This window comes from Rhinoraja longicauda, chromosome 8 (genome assembly GCF_053455715.1).
Source record: "Rhinoraja longicauda isolate Sanriku21f chromosome 8, sRhiLon1.1, whole genome shotgun sequence".
Classification (NCBI taxonomy): domain Eukaryota; kingdom Metazoa; phylum Chordata; class Chondrichthyes; order Rajiformes; family Arhynchobatidae; genus Rhinoraja; species Rhinoraja longicauda.
This window is the reverse complement of record NC_135960.1, coordinates 51,912,130-51,937,064: the sequence shown is the minus strand read 5'-3', so window position 1 is coordinate 51,937,064 and position 24,935 is coordinate 51,912,130. Positions and strand designations below refer to the sequence as shown.

The following is a 24,935-nucleotide window of genomic DNA, read 5'->3' as shown; positions in this document are numbered from 1 at the left end:
GGGGGAAAACTGGTCTATTTTGGATTAAATTTCTTTGGGCCTGTCCTGTTTATTTCCCCTTGCTTCTAAAAATATATATATATTTAAAACCGGGAAAAAAAAAAAATAACTGTGTTAAAAAACGGAGCTAGTATTAATTTTTTTTTACATCTCACGGAAGTCCTTAGATTTTTTGCCACCTTAGGTTGGCTAACACTAACTGCACTAATTGTAGTTGTAGTTTTAGTTGTCTCTTCTTTTTTCCTGCACTCTTTTAACTTTTTATATATTGATTTTTTTTTTAGATTTAACTTTTATTATTATGTCATTTTTCAGAAATTATATACTTTTGGGAGATATTTCCGGGAGGCACTCTACGCTGTACAAAAGATCATCCACCCCTCATTCAAGAAAAATGTTGTAGTCCGGGTGCCAGACCATTTGCTTTATTATAGACCATTTATCGGTTAAGATGCAAGATTCTATTAGGAAAACAGGGGTTAAAGGTATTACATTTTGTAGTTGGAATGTCAAGGGTGTTAATGAACCAATTAAAAGAGGTAAAGTACTTTCACATTTAAAATCTATTGATGCAGACATAATGTTCCTTCAGGAAACACATCTAAAAAATGCAGCACATAATAGACTGAAAGGCAAATGGATTGATAAAGTATTTCACTCATCGTTTCCCTTTAAATCAAGAGGTGTTGCTATTTTAATTCGTAAGGGTATACCATTTATAAATACTTCCTCTATAGTCGACACTGAAGGTAGATATGTTATATTAGTGGGAGAACTATATTCTACAAAATTGATATTGGTGAATGTCTACGCACCAAATTTTGATAATCCGTTATTTTTAAAAAAAATATTTAATACCATTCCAGAATTTGGACAATATAACTTGATAATTGGAGGAGATTTAAATTGTACATTAGATCCTTATTTGGATAGATCTTCAACTCAAAGGAAAACAAAATCCAAGTCGTGTGAATTATTAAACTCTTATATAAATAATGCAAATATAAAAGATGTTTGGAGGATTGATAATCCTTCAGGCCGAGAGTATTCATTTTATTCACCTGTGCATAAAACTTATTCAAGAATTGATTCTTTCTTGGTGGACTCCAAACTTATTCCTTATACGTATAATTCAAAATATCATAATATTATTATATCCGATCATGCCCCTTTAACATTTAGGGTAAAACTCCAAGGAGCAACGGGGAAACAGACTAATTGGAGATTTAATCCGCAAATCTTAAATGAAAAAGCATGTTATGACTATCTTAAATCGCAATTTGAGATTTTTTTTTAACGCAAATGACCTTCCTGAAACACCTGCGTCCCTGCTTTGGGAAACATTTAAAGCGTTTGTGAGAGGATGTATTATTGCTTTTCAAGCGTCTCAAAACAAGAAGAACCGAGCTGAACAGAATGACCTGGAAAGTCAGATAAGACAGTTAGACATAACAAATGCCATCGCTCCCTCTATTGAAATACATAATAAAATTGCAGTGCTCAAATATAAGTTAAATTATATCCTTTCAGCTCATATTTTAAGGCTTTTTCAATATACTAAACAAAAACATTTTGAATTTGGAGATAAACCACAGAAATTGCTAGCACGTCAACTCCGTAAATTAGAAGATGATTCTACAATTCATAAAATTAGATCAGAAAATGGAGATTTGCTTAAACTACCTAAGGATATTAATCAGAGATTTTTGCAATTTTATCAGTCATTATATTCATCAAAAATAACAGATACTTCTGCGCAGATGCAAAAGTTTTTGCAGGAATGTAACCTTCCTGGTTTGAATGTGAGTGATAGAAATTTACTGGGCGCAGAAATAACTATGAAAGACGTTGAAGAGACTATTAAATCCATGAAAAATGGGAAGACTCCTGGCCCTGATGGCTTAAATAATGAATTTTATAAAAAATTCAGTGGTTTGATCTCTCCACGTTTGCAAACTGTATATAGTCACGCCTTTAAACAACAGAGATTGCCACAAACTCTGACTGAATCAACAATAATCCTCATTCCTAAAAAAGATAAGGATTCTGAAGACCCTGGTTCGTATAGGGCGATAGCTCTTTTAAATACTGATCAGAAGATATTAGCGAAAATCTTAGCTCAGAGATTAAGTCTAGTTATAGACAAATTGATACACCCCGATCAATCAGGCTTTATAGCCAAACGATATTCATTTTTCAACTTGAGACGCTTGTTTAATATAATTTATTCAAATAGACTATTAAATGAAGATTTAGCAATCATCTCGCTAGATGCTGAAAAAGCATTTGATCAAGTAGAATGGCCCTATCTTTTCTCAGTGATGGAAAAATTTCAACTAGGTGAAAATTTTTGTGCATGGGTGAAACTTTTATATACATCCCCAACAGCTAGAATATTAACTAATCAAATGCTGTCATCTAAATTTCATTTAGCTAGGGGTTGTAGACAAGGATGTCCACTATCACCACTTTTATTTGCCCTTATTATAGAACCACTTGCTGAGAGTATTAGATCAAATTCAGATATTTATGGCTACAACACTAAACATACAACCAATAAAATTTATTTATATGCGGATGATGTATTAATATATATTACAAAGCCAGAAATTAGCATTCCGAATTTATTAAATCTCATAACTCAATTTGGTTCATTTTCAGGTTATAGAATTAACTGGTATAAAAGTGAAATTATGCCAATAATGGAGCATAATCCGGCCATACTTCAACAATTTCCTTTTAAAATTGCCTATGAAAAGTTTAAATATCTTGGAATTTACGTGACTAGGAAATATACTTCTTTATTTAAATCAAATTTTCCTCCTTTACTTGCTAAATTACACAGAAATATCCAATTTTGGAAAACACTTCCTATATCATTAGTTGGTCGTAGTAATGCTATAAAGATGATCTTTCTTCCACAGCTACTATACTTATTTCAAGCAATTCCGATCTACCTTCCAAAAAAGTTTTTTTTAAAAATTGATTCAATTGTTACTAATTTTATTTGGGACTACAAGACTCATAGAATAAATAAAAGACACTTATGTAAGTCTAAAATTAATGGAGGAATTGCTTTACCTAACTTTTTATTTTATTATTGGGCGGTTAATATTAAAAATATAACCTGCTGGTTGGATGATTCTGATCAACAACCGGATTGGTTAAAGATGGAGAAAGAGGATTGTTTACCATTCGATATTGGTGCGATCCTCTTAGCTCCAATAAATTTAAATAAAAAAACATATGGAGGTAATCCCATTATACATAGTGTTATCCGTACCTGGAAACAATTAAAGCTTACGTTAAAATTGAGTAAATTATCTGTTTTCCTTCCTATTGCGAATAATCCTTCTTTTAAACCGTCTGTCTTAGATAGAGGCTTTGCTCAATGGAAAAGTTATGGAATCAAAAGGGTGGGAGATCTTTATCATAAGGGAACTTTTCTTTCGTTTCAGGAGTTACAGCAGAAGTACGGATTACATGTTAATAATTATTTTAGATATTTACAACTTAGAGATTATGTAAAATCACACATGCAAGAATATAAGTTTAGAGGTCCAGAAACACTTGATGTATGCCTGAATCGACATTATAACTCAAATAAATTAATATCTTTTATTTACAATATTCTCCTTGACATTGACATTCCGTCATCAGAATCTTATAGACGAGCATGGGAGGACGAATTGAATCAATTTATAATGCAAGATATATGGGATGAAAGTTTACAACATATACATCAATGTTCATTGAATACTAGACATTCCTTAATACAATTTAAAATAATACATAGATTACATTATTCGAAGACGAAATTAAATAGGATTTTTCCTAGTATCTCTCCTATGTGTGATAAATGTCAATTTCAAGAAGCTAATTTAACTCATATTTTCGTAACTTGTATAAAAATGCAAAACTTCTGGTTGGAGATTTTTAAAATAGTTTCTAAAGTTATTAATAAAAAATTAGATATGGACCCAAAATTAATTATATTAGGATTATCAGAACATACTACAAATTTTACAGTAAGTCAGGTACATTTTCTTGATTACAGTCTAATAACTGCAAAAAAACTAATACTAAAATTTTGGAAAAAACCAATAACCCCCACAATTAAAATGTGGACTATGGAAATGACAGAGACCCTGCATTTGGAAAAAATAAGGTTTGCCTTAATCGACAAACCTGAGTTATTTTTAAAAATATGGTCTCCATTTATTGAATTTTTAGAAAAGTAAATGGGTTTGGTACAGGACTAAAATAAAAATAAAAAAATTTAAATAAAAAGTTGAAACTTGAGTTGGGGGTTGGATGTACAGCTGTGGTTTTTGTCTCCCGGATCTACTCCCGTTAATTTTTATTGTTAGATCCTTTTTTTTTTTTTTTAACCCTCTTACTCTCTCTTCCCAAGTTTATAGTTTTATATTTTTATTTTTACTTTCTCTCTTCAAAAATTTAAAAATTGAAGCTATGTAAGAACTTTGTAACAAATGTGTTTTTTTTTAATTTCGATTTGTACATATGCTTTTAATAAATAAATAAAATAAAATAAAATAAAAAAAGGTGAAGTGAAGATTTATTAGAATGTTTTTTATATAGTTTAATAGTTGCCGATCACTTTTAAAAATGATGAATAAAAAAAATATTTCGTAGAATGAAAGACCTAAAATTACAATTTGAGTCTGTTTATATATATTTTTTTCCAGGCAATCACATTTAACCCTGTATTTTTATCTTTATGTATTATCCGTTTTCACAATGAAGATTACAATATATACCATCTTGTCAGGTACTATATTTTAAATCTAAGTCAACAAATTAATAAATGGATTGTGTTTGTGTGGAATTGGGTCAATCAATTTAAATGCGTGCTCCCTCATAAGTAAACAAAAATAAAATAAATACAGATGCTGGATATCTTTAAAAATCGCTGGACACTTAATCAAGCAGCATCTGTAGAAAGAAAAAAAGTTAACACTTCAAGTCCGGAACCTATTTTAAATATCTCTTCAATCTCTTAAATATCTGAAAAAACTTTCACTATTTGAATGGGCAGACTTGGATTGTACATTATATTTCATCTGCCACATAATTATCCACTCACTAACATGTCTGTCTCCTCTTAAGCCAAAGATGTGTTTTCTGCAAAAAGTTGCTATACCAATCAGACAGGCACCAAATTCCTAGAGGTTCTGCAGGAGAAGGAGATGATCGATTCTGTCTGATGATTCTCTGAGCAGAATATCAGTCACTTTGCTGAATGCCTCATCACCTGAACTCTCGAATAAGGACCAAGACCTTGCTTAACTGAGGTTAGAAGGGTCCCCCGCATCAGATTCTTCCAGCACAGCTGGAGTTTCAATTCCACTGTTGTTCTCTTTAATGGTTGTTTAGTGTAATTTATTATTGTCATGTGTATGGAGGTAGTGAAAAGCTTTTTTGTTGTATGCTATCCAGTCAAAGACTATATATGATTACAGTGTACATATAAAGAATAAATGGTACAACAATTACCGATTAAAGATAGTTCAAACGTCTTCAAAGGTGGGATCTAGAAAGAGATGCATGGATCTTGACATTTGTTGCAAGCAATTACATCACACAAGGCTTTGTGCTCTATGGATTGTATTGAGGGATGCTGTTTGAGACAAATATCAAATGCTGCTAAAAGATCACCTCAGAGAAAAATATACTTTGGTCTTCCTGAAACTCCCAGTGTAAAGAGTTATCTGCAACCAAATTCTGCCGATTGACATATTCCAAGGGTCAGAAGGGACATTCTGAAGCATGGTGCTATGGCAGGGTGTTGGGGTCCTCCCACACTCAAAGACTGGACCCTGTGTACTAACCTTTCAAACATCACTGATTGGGCTGAAACATCAGTGACATGTTGACATATTATAAATATACTGTATGAAATGAATGTAATGATGTGCTTGGTATGGCAAATTAAGGTAGTGACATGTGCTGATTGTATTACTGGATAACTGCATTTTTTATTAATATAGATAGTTCTGTTCCAAAGAAACGTTATAGAAAATTGTGTTACAAAGACAATTGTGTCATATGGAGGCTAAAAATCGCTTCAGGCTCATAATAAGTTATTTTCCCCGCAGGATTTTCAAAAAGAAAGAACTTTTCAATAGAAATAAATGTATTTTTACTACTGTAAGCTAAAAATACTAAAGACTGCATGTTACATTGGCTAATAGGTTGCACAAGTATCAATAGAAGCAATTGCTTGTCAATCTTTGTTTAAAGTAGCAGTCACGTTCTCAAGAAACAAGTATTCTGTTTGCTTCAAGAAAGTTACATGGAAAGAGGTTTTCCCCCACTTGGGGAAGACCATGTTTAGGTGCTGTTTAAATCCAAAACAGCTTTTTTTCTGCTTGTCCATTTCCTAAGTAACATTTAAATGGTTTCTAGTTTCCGAACAAAATTGCATAATAACCAATTCAGCATAGATAATGCAAAATGTTCCCTAATTTGTCACTTACGTTATATCCAATTTGTATTATGTAAACTTGCATTATAGCACAACTATCTGTATATTCTAATTCCACATGATCTGATTTTATTAATCAATCCCCTGCATGGAATCTTTTGAATGATTTCCAAAGATCCAAATACATTATTTTTGTACTGGTTCCCCCTGAAGTATTCTCGTTTGCACATTCTCAAAAATGTCAGTAGATTACTCCAAAAAAAAACCTTTCATAAATCCATGTCAATTCTGCTCATTTTTCTTTTCAACGGGTACTGTTCTTACATAATACATTGAAGATTCCATATTTTTCTCACTACTAATATTGAGAAGATATAACTGATCTTTTATTGGTCTTTTTTTATAAAGGAAGCTCTTACCTCTTTGATTTACTTAGTCTCCCAAAAATATGTATAAACATATAAAAGAGGTAACGCAAGTTCTTGCCCTTAATTAACATGAAATTAAGGGCAAGAAACTCAGCATCATTATGTAGCAGACAATGGAAGTCATTAAGTTGATTCCCACTGATGAATAGCTGACGAACTATTTTGTACTTACCAGTTTACACAAAATCCAGATATGGCAGCTGCATTTCGTAAAAAGCTAAGCTTTTATTTGACTTAGAACAACACATTGCAGTGATCACTTTGTGTTTACATTAGATCCATTTATTGTACAATTAATAACATTTATAGACAATTCAGGGAATTGAAAGCTAACTGCAAAAATGCAGTTTTATTTTATGGGTGGCAGACCAACCTTTAAACATGCATTAAATTAAAATAAGAAATGCTTTTGGCACCATATCATTGCTAGAACTGTCATTGATAATGACATTAAACAAGAGATTTTTTTACTATTTACACTTGTTTAATAGTGCTAAAACAAATAATCAGCACTCAGGGTTTCCTCCATGTACAGGGTTCCTACAGCAACATGATTTTAGAAAATTTTCAGGTGCCTGGGGATGATTCCCTAATTGAGGGAGAAGGAATTGATTGAAATTTCAGAAAGCAAATCGAGTGTACTCAGAATACACATTATCACTTTCAAATTAAATTCTGACTACTTGAAATTCATATTTTTTTTAAAGTACAACATACAAAAGATATGGTATCAGTGGGATGCTCAAAATTATTTCGCTGGGTTTTGCTTAATTAGTGTGCTACTGACAAGAACAGCAGGCTCTTACAACATGCTGTTGAGAGCTACAAGGACTAACATCTTGAATGAAGTGCCTTATGAGCAAACAGAAAATGCTTAGGTTTAATGACAAACAAAATTGTGGTTGACAATCAAGTCTTACTTAAAGCATTGAAATCGAAAAGTGTTACCCAAAAATGGTGGAATACCTTCAATTTTACTTTGTGTGATTTGTGCTATTTTCCAAGTTTAAGTTTTAAATTTTAAAAAATTTAGAAATACATCTTAAAAGCAACAAACTGCAGAAATATTAAATGTTTGTGCTCTCAACAAATATTAGAGGACCATCTTATCATTGTGCTTTGCAGCATAAGGATTTGGATAAAACATGAATCCTTTTGCTCATCATCCAATTCTTAATAAAGTGTAAAGATTTATTTTTTGGTAAAACATGTTATAAATTCCTATTTTGTAAGAGGTAGTTACAGGAACTGTAACAACCAAGTTCAATTCAGAAAGGTCTTTCTACTGGGGAGAAGACAGCTACAATACAGCCTCAGTTCAATATTAATAATTCTTAATACCATAAACAACAGAATGGCCATTATGCTTAAGTATAAATAATTTCTTTTATGGCAATGCAATAGTGGAAGGTAGCTTATTAGGACCGGCGTGGCTCCAATCTCTGAGATAATTGTGATAAAGTCCTCTGATTGTCAATTACATTAAGTTGTCGTACATACGCACGCACATCCTGATGATTCTTGTTTGAAAGTGATGCATCTGGATCTGACGGAGGGAGAAATAGTATTAACATAAATTATTAAATATTTAGAGTTAGACAATTAGAATCAACAAATTCAAGAAACAACATAGCTTTTTTAAATGAAAAACATGACAGACTACAATAAAGTGCTTGGCAGAATGAAGGAAATGAATGAATGTCGAAGAACCGCACTGTACAGATCAGAGTAATTTTTCAATTTAGAGCGTCCTAATCAGGCTTAATAAATATTTAACAAAGGACTGTTCATTGACTGCCTGAGTGCTAGTGTATGATTTTAAATAAGGTTTCAATATGGACATCTGTGTCCAACCAGAAATCTACAGGAACTTTAATAAGCTATATATGTCTTTGTCCTAAAATGGTTATTCTCAACTAAATTTATTTTCCTACATGCCACAGATTACATTGCAACTGTGCCATGTGTTTTCTGTTATTGCCTCCAAGGAATAGTTTAGATTACCACCCACAGCCATCATCAAATCAATACCCAATAAGCAAATTACTTGACAGCTCTTGTTCGGCAACAATTACATGACAAAAATATTCAAAAGGACCAACCATGAAAATAGTTTGGCCTCTTGTAATGCATTTGGACAGGCTGAATAGGTCCACTCATCATCTGTCTGATGTGTACCCAAAATGAAAATCATTCTTAAACACACGCGTTAACATTTTTGACTGGGCAATAAGATAATTACTGGTCTTGTGGTTTACAAATTAAGTTGAATAACTTGTCAGAGTTATACAGCACAAGAAAGGCATTTGATTAACAAGGACCCAACTGCATTAATCAGATTTACCTCTTGCATCCCCATCAATTGCACCCCCACCCAATTCTGCTTCCTATGTACAGTTCATACCTTAATAATTTACAGAATTGGGAGAGACTTCCACATCCATCAGAGAGAGTGGAAGAAGCAGAAAGCTTTCACTCTTTAATATATCCGCCAATTAATAAGAAGCAGGGTAAAGGGGTTGCAAGATGAATTGTTGTTGTATAGGATTATGTTACTTTTGCTAACGCTGTGAACTAATTATAATGATAGGGGACAAGTAAATTGATTCATGCATATTTATAGTTTAAGCAGACATTTCTCTAGTCCAGCCAGTCCTCAGTAAAAGAAAACAGATAGCATTCTATTTTTAAAGATACCTTCAATAGGAAACCAAATCTTTTAACAGGAATGCTAAATTTCAATAATTCAGAACAGGCCAAATTGTATTTTACAGTAAATAGAACATTGGAATCCCTATAGGTTTTTGGTTATATTAATCATTTGACCACATAAATAATATAGTGAAGAACATGCCTGATCAAATGAAAAAAAATCAATCAATGGAAGGATAGTACATTTCTGAATTTCTCAGAAATGTTCAAGTTTGAATGAAATTCAACAATTGTAGATACAGATATTGCATAATACCCAACATTCGATTAATATTAAGACATTACAGACTTACTGAAAGGCTGGCTTCGGCAGTGTCTGGTTGATCTTACTGTGTTGCCAATCATATGCTGAAAGAGAAAGAAATAGTGAATTAAATTACTAAAACACAAATGAGAAGCTAGTGCGACTTCATCAACCACCACCAATTTTCATCCTGCACTCAAATTTACTTGGACCATCTCTAACACCTCCCTCCCCTTTGATCTCACAGTCTCCATCACAAGAAATAGTATTGAATGACGTCTATTACAAAACCCACTGACTCCCACAACAATCTCGACTACACTTCTTCCCACCCTGCTTCCTGCAAAGACTATCTCCTACTCCCAGTTCCTCCATCTACGCTGCATCTGCGCCCAAGATGAGGTGTTCCATACTAGAACATCCGAGATGTCCTCATTCTTTAGGGAACAGGGATTCCCCTTTCCCATCATAGATGAGGGCCTCACTCGTGCCTCCTCGGTACCCTGCAGCTCCGCCCTTGCTCCCCCTCCCCCTAATCGCAACAGAGCCAGAGTCCCCCTAGTCCTTACCTTTCACCCGATCAGCTGTTGCATACAACACAAATAATCCTCTGAAATTTCCGCCACCTCCAACGGCATCCCGCCCCACTAGCCACATTTTCCCATCTCCACCCCTTTCCGCCTTCGGCAGAGACCATTCCTTCCGCAACTCCCTAGTTAACTCATCCCTTCCCACCCAAACCACCCCCTCCCCAGGTACCTTCCCCTGCAACCACAGAAGATGCAACACCTGTCGCTATATCTCCTCCCTCGACTCTGTTCAGGGACCCCGACAGTCCTTTCAGGTCAGGCAGATGTTCACACACCTCCTCCAACTTCATCTATTGTATCCGTTGTTCAAGATGTCAAGTCAAGTCAAGTCAATTTTATTTGTATAGCACATTTAAAAACAACCCACGTTGACCAAAGTGCTGTACATTTGATTAGGTTCCAATAGAAAAAAAAAATGAAAACATACAGTAGCACGCAAACAGTTCACAGCGCCTCCTCAATGAGCCTCAAACGCTAGGGAGTAGAAATATGTTTTGAGCCTGGACTTAAAGGAGTCGATGGAGGGGGCAGTTCTGATCGGGAGAGGGATGCTGTTCCACAGTCTAGGAGCTGCAACCGCAAAAGCGCGGTCACCCCTGAGTTTAAGCCTAGACCGCGGGATAGTGACTCTTATGTGGACTCTTACACATCGGCGAGACCAAACGCAATCATTTCACGGAACACCTCCCGCCTGAACCAACCTGATCTCCCGGTTGCTGGACATTTTAATTCTCCTTCCCATTCCTACACAGACCTTTCTGTCCTTTCTCTCCATTATCAGAGTGAGGCTAAATGCAAATTGAAGGAACAGCATCTCATATTTCACCTGGGCAGCTTACAGCCCAGTGGTATGAATATTGATTTCTCTCACCAGGTAACTCCGGCATTCCCTTTCTCTCTATCTCTCCCCAACCCAAGTAGCACCAACTTCTCATTTTCACCCTACAAACAACTTACAATGGCCTGTTTCCTTTATCACCGTTACTTTTTTGCATATCTTTCATTCATTGTTCTTTATCTCTCCACATCACCGTCTATATCTCTTTGTTTCCCTTATCCCTAACCAGTCTGAAGAAGGGTCTTAACCCGAAACGTCACCCTTCCTTCTCCAGAGATGCTGCCTGTCCTGCTGAGTTACTCCAGCTTTTTGAGTCTATCTGCAGTTCCTTCTTACACATGGAATCAAGGGATATGGAGGGAAAGCAGGAACGGGGTACAGGTTTTGGATGATCAGTCATGATCATATTGCTGGCTCGAAGGGCTGAATGACCTACTGCACCTGTTTTCTATGTTTCTATGATCCCTGCACATTAACACTATCTTACACACACTAGGGACAATTTACACTTACATCAAGCTAATTAACCTACAAACTAACTCTTTGAAATGTGGGCGGAAACCGATCTCAGAGAAAACCCACGGGAAGAACATACAGACTCCGCACAGACAGCACCAGTAGTTAGGATCGAACCCAGGTCTTTGGCAGCAATTCTCCCACTGCGCCACCATGCCGCGCAACAAAGACTGGTGAGATGTTGGCAAGTGTTGTATTCATGATGTGCGTGCAGGGGGAGTCTGCCTCAACCATAAATTCAATGTCTTTGTGGGAAAGAATTACCACATTCAGAGCAAAGGGAGCAATTGGACAAGTGGACTGGAATTTCACCAATGGATTATGTAATTTGATTGTCATTTTGAATCAAATACATAAACCATGGCTGTTTATTGCTCTATTAAGTTGTTATAATACCAGCTGCAAAAAAAAAATGAATACAAAATAACGTGATGGAGGAACTCAGTATGTTCAAGTAGTGTCTTTGGAGAGAAATCGCAGACAACTAATTTCTCTCCACAGATGCTGCCTGACCTGCTGAGTTCCTCCAGCAATTCATTTTTTTACTCAGGATTTCAACATCTGCATTGCTGGTACTTTGGGTCAAGAATTTCAGGATGTTCCCAAAACTGTAAGTTTCTTTAATAAATGGACTACAGCAATTCAAGGTCTTGGCTCACTACCACCCACTAAAGAGCAATTAGGAAAGGGCAATATAAAAACACAAATCGCTCTGTTCCCCGTGCGGCTGTGGAACTCTCTGATCATTGTTTAGTTTACCTTATTCTGACCTACAGGCAGAAACTAAACTGCTGAGCCTGTGGTCAGAACAATGAAAAATTGGACAAGAGAGAACATTGAAAACCTACAGTCCTGCTTTGACTGCACTGATTGGAATGTGTTCAGGGAAGCAACCACAAGCCTCGATGAATATACAGACACCGTGACATCATATGTCAGTTTTTGTGAGGACAGTTGCATTCCCACTAGGACCTGGATCAGGTTCAACAACGACAAGCCTTGGTTTACAGCAGAACCCAGACAGCTCCGCCAGTCTAAAGATGAGGCCTACAGGAGTGGGGATGCAGACCTGTATAGGCAGGCCAAGTACAAGCTGAGAAGAGGAATCAGAGCTGCCAAAGAAAGGTACTCTGAGAAGTTGAGGAGCAAGTTGTCAGCTAATGATTCATCTTCAGTGTGGAAGGGTTTGCAAGAAAACACAAGCTACAAGAGGAAAACACCCCGCTCTTTGGACAATCGTCAGCTGACCAATGATCTGAACGAGTTCTACTGCAGGTTTGAAAGACAGAAACATAACCCCGGTACCCCCTCCCCCCATCCCTAATCACCACTTCACACATACTTACAGCCTGACTCCAGTCTACAAAGACTGGGCCATCTTCCACTACCCACCCCCTCCTTGCTGCCCAACATCAGTCTGGCCACTTCTCCATCACTAAGGAGGTGGAAAGGCTATTCAGGAGACAGAAAAGCCGGAAATCTCCAGGACCGGACAATGTTTCCCCCTCTACCCTCAAGCTCTGTGCCGAACAACTGGCACCAGTCTACACAGACAATTTCAATCAGTCCCTTCAAACCTACACTGTCCCTGCCTGCTTCAAAGTCTCCACTATTGTTCCTATACCCAAAAAGTCAAGGATTACTAGTCTTAATGACTACAGGCCTCTCGCACCGACCTCATGAAAACCCTTGAAAAACCTGTGCTGGCCCACCTGAAAAATATCACAAACCCCCTGCTGGACCCCCTACAGTTTGCATACTGGGCCAATAGATCAGTGGATGACACAGTCAACCTAGGCCTGCACTTCATCCTCCAGCACCTAGACTGCCAAGGGACCTAAGCAAGGATTTTGTTTGTGGATTTTAGCTCTGCATTCAACACCATTGTGCCAGAGCTACTACACTCCAAACTCTCCCAGTTGACGGTGCCTAAATCCCTCTGTCAGTGGATCACCAACTTCCTGACAGACAGGAAGCAGCAGGTGAGGCTGGGAAAGTACATCTCGGACCCGCAGACCCTCAGCAAGGCTGTGTACTCTCCCCTCTCCTCTACTCTCTTCTACACCAACGACTGCACCTCCAGACTCCTCTGTCAAGCTTCTCAAGTTTGCAGACGACACAACCCTGATTGGACTGATCCAGGATGGGGAGGAATCTGCCTACAGACAGGAAGTGACACAGCTGGCGTCCTGGTGCCATCGCAACAACCTGGAGCTCGATGCTCTTAAGACAGTGGAACTAATTGTAGACTTTAGGAGAGCCCCCCACACACCATCAACAACACCACAGTCACACCTGTGGAGTCATTTAAGTTCCTTGGAACCTTCATCTCCAGGGACCTAAACTGGAAGATTACCATCAACTCCACAGTCAAAAAGGCCCAACAGAGGATGTACTTCCTGTGGCAGCTGAGAAAACACAATCTGCCACAGGCAATGATGGTCCAGTTTTATACTGCCATCATTGAGTCTGTCCTCACCTTTTCCACCACGGTCTGGTTTGGCTCAGCCACCAAGCATGACATCCGGAAGCTGCAGTGCATTGTTCGATCAGCCGAGCAGGTTGTTGACTGAAACCTTCCCCCCATTGACGAACTGTACACTGCAAGGGCCAGGAAGCGAGCGGGTAAGATCATCTCTGACCCCTCTCACCCTGGCCACAATCTATTTGAAATACTTCCCTCTGGGAGGTGACTCCGGACTGTCAAAGCCGCCACAGCCAGACATAAAAACAGCTTTTTTTCCACGGGGAGTAGCTCTACTCAACAGCCAAAAGTCTGTAGCTTCCTTTTGCTCTGGTATTTTATTTTATTTGTTCACATGTTTAAATTATAATGTTTTCTTTTTAATTGTCTACTGTATATTGTGTTGTTATCATTGCGAGCAAAGCACCAAGGCAAATTCCTTGTATGTATACATACTTGGCTAATAAAATGTATCCAATTCAATTCAATTCAATAAATTCTGGCCTTGTGAGGGACATCTAGAATCCATCTATTGTCTATCTGTTAATAGATAAACTCAGCAATTTCAAATGAAAAAGACACCAGAATGTTAAATTTCTTTTATATTTTTCTGCCATGAAAATATTACGTTGACCCATGGCTATGTTTCAGATATGCAGAATGATAACACAGGAATGGTAGGGAACATATGAGAAAGTGATACATTGCTATTTACAATAATGCTCTCTTTTAAAAAAAATATGAGGAAGAAAAGTGAGATTTAGACAAATGTCAGAAGAGTAGAAAAGGGCAACTCGGTTGTAATTTGCAGTATTCCCCTCAAAATTGCAAATTTCAATTGGGCTACCCTTTTCTACTCTTACGACATCTGTCTAAATCTCACTTTTCTTCATCATTGCCAGCAACTTGCATGGTTCTTGTTGAATTTGCAACCTCAATTCTGCACTGTCTGGCTCTGTGCCTCCAGTTTCCTACATGTCCAACAATCATTATTGTACATTGTTGCAGAACGTGTAGCAAATGAAACTGCAGGGCACGTTCAGCTTGAGGCAAATGAAGGAAAACACTAGCTTGCCAACGACTTGCTCAGTGTCATATTTGGATATGTGTCAATTTTACTGTAACACTTATTTGTGTTCCTCATGATTGCCATTAAGCACTTTTTAAGATGATGCAGAAGAGATTTCCTAAAATGATTCCAGGGTAGCAGGACTTGGTTTGTATGAATAGACTGGAGGACCATTGCTTCCTCTCGTGGAAAAAAAGTACATTACAAGCAAGTTTGATAGATGAATTCAAAGTCAAGAAGGGTTTAGAAATGGAGTGTTCCCATTGGCAAAGAGATAAAAATGAAGGGAATACGGAATGAAAGTGATTGTCAAAAGAACGAAAAGGAACATGATTTTTAAAAATGTTGCATGGACTGATTTGGGTCTGGATTGTACTGCCAAGTATGTGATTTGGGTCTGGATTGTACTGCCAGTGAAGGTAGATTAATTCTGTTCAAAAGATTGCCAAAAGGAAAGAGTTTGCAGGGCAGTCAGAAGAAAGGATGGAAGAGGGTGTAGGAGGGAACTGTAGATGTTCGTTTACACCGAAGATAGACACAAAATGCCCATCTCTAGATAGAAGGAATGGGTGATGTTTTGGGTTGAGACCCTTCTTCAGACTGACGTTTTAGGTCAAGCCACTTCTTCTGAAGAAAGGTCTCAGCCCGAAACATCACACATTCCTTCTATCCAGAGATGCTGCCTGTTTCGCTGAGTTACTCCAGCATTTTGTGTCTATCTAGGGTGGAAGAGGGATCAGCTTGTTTCGTCTGGCATAGAACTACAATAGATTTGACATGCTTCAAGGCTTCCTTCTGTGCTGTAACCATTCGTGCCATATGCCTCATCATCTAAGCCTTTCAGTGTAAACTTTTAATTTCAGTTGCTGCTCCTTGTAACATTACAAATATAGCAAATTGCAAACAGAACCATTCCAATACTTTCCATTTAATAAATTAAAGAACATTATTTTTGTTCTAAATATGTTAGAACATAGCATTGGAGGATGACTTGCTTTCACTTCAATTCTAAGGAATTGAGATGGCCAGTATACATCCATTGTCATACTATCTTGTCAGATGAGTACATGATCCAATATCAATGAGTTCCAAGACGAGTGGAGTCCAGACTGTTGTAAGGATTTGTGTACACACACAAACGTACATTTTCTTTCTCAGTCTTCCTCCTTCATTTGTAATCCCTTTTCTTGTTAAGTCTACCTTTGCCAAATCAACCCCTCCCTCAGTTCCCTTCCTCCTCCTTTGTCTCCTCTCCCTCACAATAACCTTCATCATTCATCCATACTCTCCCTCTCACCCCCATCCCATCTTCATCCTTCCATTTTCTCTCTTTTCCTTGGTACCTTGACCACTTCTGGCCATTCTCTCTATTTCTCAGGATGAGGCTATCCTGCCACTCTTCAACCCTTTTTACCCATCAAATGTTGTCTTCCCCAACACCACTTCCTGCACACCAACCACTTTCCCACCCTTATTCCCATCAATTGTATAGCTCATTTCCTGCAACCCACTGCAGATCCCATGTACTAATTGGAATATGTTCAGGTAAGCAACCACAAGCCTCGATGAATATACAGACACTGTGAAATCATATGTGAGGACAGTTTTTGTGAGGACAGTTGTATTCCCACTAGGACCCGGATTAGGTTTAACAATGACAAGCCTTGGTTTACAGCAGAACTCAGACAGCTCCGCCAGTCTAAAGATGCCTACAGGAGTGGGGATGCAGACCTCTACAGGCAGGCGAAGTACAAGCTGAGAAGAGGAATCAGAGCTGCCAAAGAATGGTACTCTGAGAAGTTGAGGAGCAAGTTCTCAACTAATGATTCATCTTCAGTGTGGGGACTTGCAAGAAATCACCAGCTGCAAGACGAACCCCCCCCCCCCCCCCCTGCTCTTTGGACAATCGTCACCTGACCAATGACCTGAACGAGTACTGCAGGTTTGATAGACAGAAACATAACCCAGTCCCCCCTCCCCAATCACCACTTTACACAAACTTACAGCCTGACTCCAGTCTGCAAAGACTGGGTCCTTCCCCACCCACTCCTCCCCAATCATCACTTCACACCCACTTACAGCCTGACTCCAGTCTACAAAGACACCACTCCCTGAGCACTAACCACTCTCCCACCCTTATTCCCATCAATTGTATAGCTCATTTCCTGCAACCCACTGCAGATCCCATGTACTACCCTCCCCCCCACCTTCCCCTCACCCCCCTGACACCTTGGGAGAATCTTTTGACAAAAAAATTGGGGCAGGAGGAAATTCTAATGCAGCAGACTAAGAACATCAATAGCTAGTGGAGGTAGAATTTATTATTTTACCTCAGCAAAAAAACTTTGAAGCTTACCATTTTTTCAAAATTGACAAGGTCACCAGTTAATGTTTCATTGCCTTCATGGGTAAATGTGATGTCTGCAAAGAAAAAGGTAATCAAAACACAATATCTTCCAACCACAAACACTTCAAGCTGGCATTACATTTTCACACATTTCTGAACTGATTAATTTAATTAGGTAATATGACTTTAACCAGTTTGAGCAATTTATTGTAATTATTGCTCACACAGATTAGACTGTTTTGGGTAAAGTTATTAATGTATCAATCCATGGTTAGCGGCTTGATAAATGATGTTTGCAATATACAATGAAAAAAAGAATGAATTACCTTTTATAAGTAAAGGCATAAAGGGAATGATTGGTGGTTCCAATTTAGCTACTGTGAGTCTGTACACTCGATGATTCCTGGAAGGATCCTGCAGAAAATGATTCAATATTTATTCAATAATGAAATTACAAATGTTAAGCAGGTTTTTTGCTAAGTGAAATATAACATTACAAAAGGAAAGAGAAATTACCGTACTATGAATTTTAGAAATAATGACCCTTTAGTTAAAAATTACTCATAAAATTGAAGGAAAAGGTTATACACTGCTGACATTTAGGTTTTAATTGACTGCACCTTTGTGGTTTAAAATTATTGACTAACGTAAATTAGTGCCTGAATTTAGAGCACATACCTACTGGCAATGCGGACAAGTTATTTTTATCTCTAATATAACCCAACTCTCTTCCTGTCTCAGGTTATTTGCTACTGAAAGACTCAACCATATCTTGGTTGCTACAAAACATGATAACAACAGTGTACTCATACTATCCTCTCTCAATCTACTCTGCAAATTTGAGATACCCCCAAACTTTGCTGTTTGTGTCCATAATCACACCAAAACCATTTCACCTACGCAGGAAGTTGCAGACCGACATTGGCTCCTACTTAAGTTATGCCTTGATGTAAAAATTCTCACCGGAATTTAAATCCTTCATGGTGTCACTCCTTCCTCTCTCTGTATTATCTGAGCTCTTTATCCCTTTGAGATTCAATACTCCATTAATTCTAGCTTTACTGTCGTTCCTGAATTTGCAATCCTCCCCCCTTGGCAGTGGTTTTGGTTTTTGTAACAGCACTAAGAAGTTCCTTAGTAATTTTTGCCTTGTTGAAGTTATTAGATAAAGGATGTTGGTACCCGTGGTCCATTGCGTTATAGGCAAAATGAAGATAGCAACCAATTGTATCAAAAGAACTTTGGGGATATCTCAAGGATGTGAAATGCGTTTTATAAATACTTGCAATTATACAAAAAATGGGAATTTTTAATATTTGGTTTAAATTTCTATTATCAATATTAAAAACCAGAAGGAAAAGATGAGAAACACGATTCTAAAACAAGGACAATTTTGGAACTACATTGTAACACCTGATAAAACAACCAGTGAAAGAGTGTATCTGACAATGTAACTTACAGCTACCCCATATAATTGTTAATAATTGTCTGAAGAAGGGTCTCGACCCGAAACGTCACCCATTCCTTCTCTCCCGAGATGCTGCCTGACCTGCTGAGTTACTCCAGCATTTTGTGAATAAAATAATTGTTAATAATTGTTGGCTTAATTGTTTGTCTAATTATCCACAACTCAAAATAATTTCAAAAATTATCATGGAGTTCAAATACAATCATTATTTATTTATTTATGGGAATACTTTTAAAGACTGCATACACACCATTACGTTTTCAAATTCTGTGTAGATTTTCTTGAATTTACTTGGAAGTTTCTGTAAAGATTAAATACATTGTTTCATTCAGTATTAAAAAATAGAGAGATCAAGGTCCTCAATAGAACTTGGCAAAATCAATACGATAGATTTGTCACATATTTCTTAGATATATTATGACCCATTATAAGCAGATGTACACCTTAATAGTTTTATTCTGTCACCTACAAATTTGTTGCAGTTGCAGTTGCAGTGTGAACTACAATATTCAAAAATAAAATTCTTAAAATTAAGAAAACAGTCTATAAATATTCACGTTATCAACAATTCCTATTTAATTGTAATTAAAGTCAATTGATTAGAGAGTTTGCCTAACTTTCAGTCAGTTTACAGCAAAAAGAAAAGTGAACTATTTTGACAAATAGTTCTCAAGGGAACAAGTTTGAACAAGTAGTTAACCCACATGATATTTGTCATGAGCTTCAAGAAATCACAAAATATGAACATGTATGACCAGGGCAGAAAACTATTAAAATAGTTAGGGGAAGAGTACGGCATACTGAGCTAACCTCTAGAAATTAGAGGCACTCTTGCACATGTCTACCATTGAATAGCTACTGTAATTAGCAAGTTAAATTATTACACCACCAGATGAGGTTTCTGCTTGCTGATTTAAAAAGTGTTCCAATTTTAGTTCACATTTAAAAAAATATTGCTGAGGAAACATCTGGAATTTCCTCAGCACAATTAAAAAATGAACGATGAAAACTAGCTTCAGAACAGAAGTTTGAACAAGAATAACACCTGTCCCTATACCTCCTCCCTCGACCATCCAAGGACCCCAACAGTCCTTTCAGATGAGGCAGAGGTTCACATGCACCTCCTCCAACCTCATCTGCTATATCCGCTGTTCTAGGTGTGGGCTCCTATATATCGGCTCCTATATATCGGTGTTTCGCTAAACACCTTTGCTCAGTCCGCCTGGGCCTACGTGATCTCCCGGTTGCTAAACGCTTTAACTCCCCCTCCCATTCCCCATACTGACTTTTCTGTCCTGGACCTCCTCCACTGTCAGAGTGAGGCCAAATGCAAATTGGAGGAACAGGACCTCATATTTCACTTGGGCAGCTTACAATCCAGCAGTATGAATATTGATTTCACTAACTTCAAGTAACCTTTCCTTTCCCTCTCTCTCCATCCCTCTCCCCTGACTCTCATTGAGAAGAAAGGTCTCAACCTGAAATATCAGCTATTCCTTCTCTCCAGAGATGCTACCTGTCCCGCTGAGTTACTCCAGCATTTGGTGTCTATTATACATTATTACATTAAATACATTAAATGCAGAGATACTGTACATTAAATTATACAAACATCTAAGCTAATTTTCTCTGTAGGCATTAGCATTATCCACACTGAAAAAAACAGTTAATGAAAATACCATACCTCCCAAGTCTGTGTGAGACGACTAACAGCTACATTGCCCAATCCCATGATTAGAGCAAAAAATGAGTTCAAGTTCCTATATTCTTTGCAACTGAAAAATAATAAAACAATGCACTGGGATTAGTACATTGCACCACAATATTTCTCATACTTTTGAGCAGTTCTTATACACAAATGTCAAAATCAAATGGATTAAATACAACTACATTCCACAAAAAGTAGTATGCAATAACCAATCCATTTTGGACTTTTTCCATGCAATGCCCAATAATTATTTTCAGTACACATCAGCACTGGCTAAAGGAATACTGACAGATTGTACTATTCACTCATGTAAACTTATGTTGAATGACCTATGGCTTAGTTTAAAATATTAATTACCAAAGTCATGCTTTATGGCACACTATCTGAGAACATCCCATTTTTTATTCAACCTCCCCTTCAACAATTTAAGGCTGGGAGAGTCTACTTCTCTTAATCAATCTATTCTTATCAAAAGAAGTGACAGGTTGTTTATAGGACTCAATAATATCTGCAGATGAGACAGCAAATGATGACTCAGAGACATTTAAGGATGGTTAGGAAAACACCCAAACCCCTACAGACCACCGGTGAAATATTGTGCGAGTCAACAGAATGTGGATGCGCACATTACAAGCTAAACAGTACAAAACCTGGTATGGGTGGAGTCAGTGGGGAGGAGAGGGGTGTTACTCCACTCAAACCCACAGTTTAAACTGGGAGGTAAAGTAACTGGGGAAAAAAATCAAAATAGGAGCAGTAGACTGTTAAACAAAATTGCTGTCATATACAAATTTTATCCAGGCTTACTGGGCTGCAATCTTGATAAACTTCTTCAACAGTTGAACCCGTTTGCTGAGCTGAGAACATAAGCAGATTTCGGTTGCTACCCAGAACTGAATTTCATTGAATCGTCGCAGAAACAGATCAAGATTGGCTGTTGTTTTCTTGAAATGATGCCTTCCAAAGATGTGATAAATTAATTCCAGCTAAGGGAGAAAGACAATTAGGACATATGTATTAATAATTTTCACCAGCATACTTTGCAGTTTTAATCTGAAGCCCACTTGCTGTAGCATAATGAAATACAGTCAAATCACTATGTTTTCAAATATGGAAATATAAGGTACTGCAGATGCTGAGCGGGCAACCCAAAACCTACGGATGACTGGCCTGGGTGACCGCCGCCTGTCGGTACTGCTGGGCGATATGCTGGTCCTGATGGGCGACCATGAGCCCTGCTTTTTATTTAAACATGCTTACCTGCAGCAGCTGCTGTCCGATCTCCGCCAGCAGCTCACCAACGACCCCTTCACCGACATGCAGGCGGTGGGCGAGCGCACCGATGAACTCTGGATGGCCCGTCAGCTGGCCCTCGACGTGCTGGACATTCCTCTGATGTCCGACAACAATCCGCAGGTCAGTGCCTCGATCAACCACCTCTCCACCGCTCCTTGACGTCCTTCGCGGCGGGACACCCGGCCGGCAGCGTGTCTTTCCCGCGCAGCCTGCCGTCAGTTCATCCGCACGCCACCAGAGGTCGCTGGTGGTCGGATCAGCCCGCTCAGCCACCCGTTTCCACAGACGCCAGCAGAGGGGGCTGGTGCTACTTTCACTACAGCTGGGGCCCTTCAGCCCGTCAATGCCGGCAGTCCTGCTCGTTCCCGAGAAATGCAGGGGCTGGCCGTCAGTAATTGCTTCGGCCAGATTCATCACGTTTTTGCGTGGGATCGCCGCACCGGGGCTCGTTTCCTTGTGGACACGGGGGCTGAGGTGAGCGTTCTTCCCCCTTCGAATGATGACATCCGCTATGGTAAACACGGCCCCCTCCTCGTCGCGGCAAATGAGACACCAATCCGCTCATGCGCACGCTCTCCCTCAACTTCGGAGAGGGCCGCTTCTCCTGGCCATTCGTCATTGCGGATGTGTCCTAGCCGTTGCTGGGCACGGACTTTCTACGGGCATATTCCCTGCTCGTGGACATCAAGCGGCAGCGTTTGGCGCACTCCGTCACCTTGCAGCCTGTTCCCCTCCACCTGGGCGACCCGGCCGTGCTGCCTGATGGGCCCCTGTCGTCCGTGGACGCTACGTTCTCGCGCATTCTGGCCGAGTTCCCCGAAATGCTCGACCAACAGTTCCACTCTGCCCCGAAGCATGGGGTGGAGCATCACATTCCCACCACTGGCCCGCCCCTGCATGCCCGGGAGCGGTGTCTTCCACCGGACAAGCTCCGTCTCGCTCGGGAGGAGTTCCGCCTTATGGAGTCGCTGGGTAATGTGCGCTGCTCAGATAGCCCGTGGGTGTCGCCGCTCTATATGGTCCCCAAGGCAGACGGTGGCTGGCGCCCTTGCGGAGACTACTGTCGGCTTAACGATGCTACCATCGCTGACAGGTATCCGGTCCCCTACATTCAGGACTTTAAGCCGCACCTGGCTGGGGCCACGGAGTTTTCCAAGGTCAATCAGGTGTGTTGCTACAATCAAATTCCCGTCCACCCAGACGACGTCCCCAAGACGGCCATTTGGATTGTTCAAATTCCTCCGTATGCCGTTCGGACTTAAGACCGCAGCGCAAGCCTTTAAGCGGCTTATGGACTGCGTGTGCCATAGCCTGGACTTTGTTTACGTTTACCTCGATGTCATTTAGGTGGCAAGCAGCTCGAGGCAGGAGCATGCTACCCATCTCCGCCACCTATGCTAGCGTCTCAGCGATCATGGGCTGGCCATCAGCATAGCCAAATGCCGTTTCGGGGTGACGTCCATCAAATTCCTGGGCCACCAAGTGACTCCGCACGGGGCACTGCCGCTCCCGGACAAGGTGGACGCTGTGCGCCAGTTTCCACGCCCGACCACCGTGAGGGGCCTCCAGGAGTTCGTTGGGATGGTGGCCTTTTACCACCGATTTGTGCCGTCTGCGGCCCGGATCGTGCGCCCGCTGTCCCACCTCATGGAGGGCAAGCGCAAGGTCGAATGGACTGACGATACGGTGGCGGCGTTCCAACACGCCAAGGAAGCCCTGGCTACGGTCAAGATGCTCGTGCACCCACGGGCGGATGCACCAACCAGCCTGACGGTCGACGCTTCGGATGTGGCGGTTGGGGCAGTGCTAGAACAGCAGATTGATGGGTGTTGGAAGCCTCTCGCTTTCTTCAGCAGGCACCTCAGGGGCGCATGTGGACATTAGCCAGCTGGTCCTACTGGCGCGGCCTCGCCCTCGAGGTCGTCCTGCGTCCCGTCCCTTACCCCCAGCATCCCCGCAGCTTTCTTCGCCAGGCAGTGTGGTTCCGGTTCCTGCGACCGCCGTGGTGCGCACGTGGGCTGGTCGTCTCATACGTTCCCCTGTCCGTTTCGTGCCTCCAGTTCTTGGGGGGGGTCCTGTTGCGGTACCCAGGGATTAGGCCACTCCCTGGATCATCCCCCTCAGCACGGGTTGGACAGGGCTGGGGAAGGGACTAGTGCTTCGGGGTTTGCCTGAAGGAGCTAGAGAGATAACGTGCTTGAGACTGAAGAGAGTGTGGATGTTCTGTTGCTGCATTAAAATGACTGTTAATACCTACCTGGCGTCTTGCCTGATTCCTATCGTGCCCAGGCCCACTACAGTATCAATGTTTCGTATTAGCTGATTTGATTGGTTAGCATGCAAAACCAACCTTTTCACTGTATCTGCACACGCGACAATAATAAACCAAAATATTTGCTACCTTCTTTTTTTTGATCCAGGAGCACATTGTATGCTCTGTCCTCAACTGACTTTACCACCAGATTATATATCACTGGAAGACTAAAATACATTGAACTTGGTCTCTCCAACCATGTATTATGACTCATAATATAAGCTTGTAAGGAATTGTGCAGGAATCCTTTAGCCAACCCACGAGTAACAGCTTGCTAATCTTAGTGATTAATGTATTTCACTTATCTTCTTTGGCCAATCCTCTGTTTATGTTATCATATTATCACAAGCCATTGAACACTTCCCTCACAGGTTTGCATATGGCACCATATCAAGTACCTTCTGAAAATCTTAAATATTATAGCCATAGGCTTCTATTCAGTTGAATCTTATTACATAGGATTTCCCTTTGATAACAAAATTGATGTTTCCTT

At 39.6% G+C, this 24,935-nt stretch overlaps 1 protein-coding gene across 2 annotated transcripts in view; it reads right to left on the bottom strand.

Moving 5' to 3' along the window:
- Positions 1 to 6,840: 6,840 nt before the first annotated feature.
- rapgef4a (Rap guanine nucleotide exchange factor 4a) overlaps positions 6,841 to 24,935 on the bottom strand; it is a 171,407-nt gene continuing 153,312 nt past the window's right edge. Inside the window, exons 24-30 of one of the 2 annotated variants that reach the window (XM_078403958.1) lie at positions 21,640 to 21,818; positions 20,809 to 20,899; positions 19,375 to 19,425; positions 17,983 to 18,070; positions 17,666 to 17,730; positions 9,882 to 9,936; positions 6,841 to 8,422 (exon numbers count right to left, since the gene is read on the bottom strand). In XM_078403958.1, coding sequence (XP_078260084.1) covers positions 8,295 to 8,422; positions 9,882 to 9,936; positions 17,666 to 17,730; positions 17,983 to 18,070; positions 19,375 to 19,425; positions 20,809 to 20,899; positions 21,640 to 21,818 — 657 coding nt within the window. In that variant the 3' untranslated portion in view covers positions 6,841 to 8,294. The remainder of the gene's footprint in view (positions 8,423 to 9,881; positions 9,937 to 17,665; positions 17,731 to 17,982; positions 18,071 to 19,374; positions 19,426 to 20,808; positions 20,900 to 21,639; positions 21,819 to 24,935) is intronic. The other variant, XM_078403959.1, reaches the window with a different exon arrangement.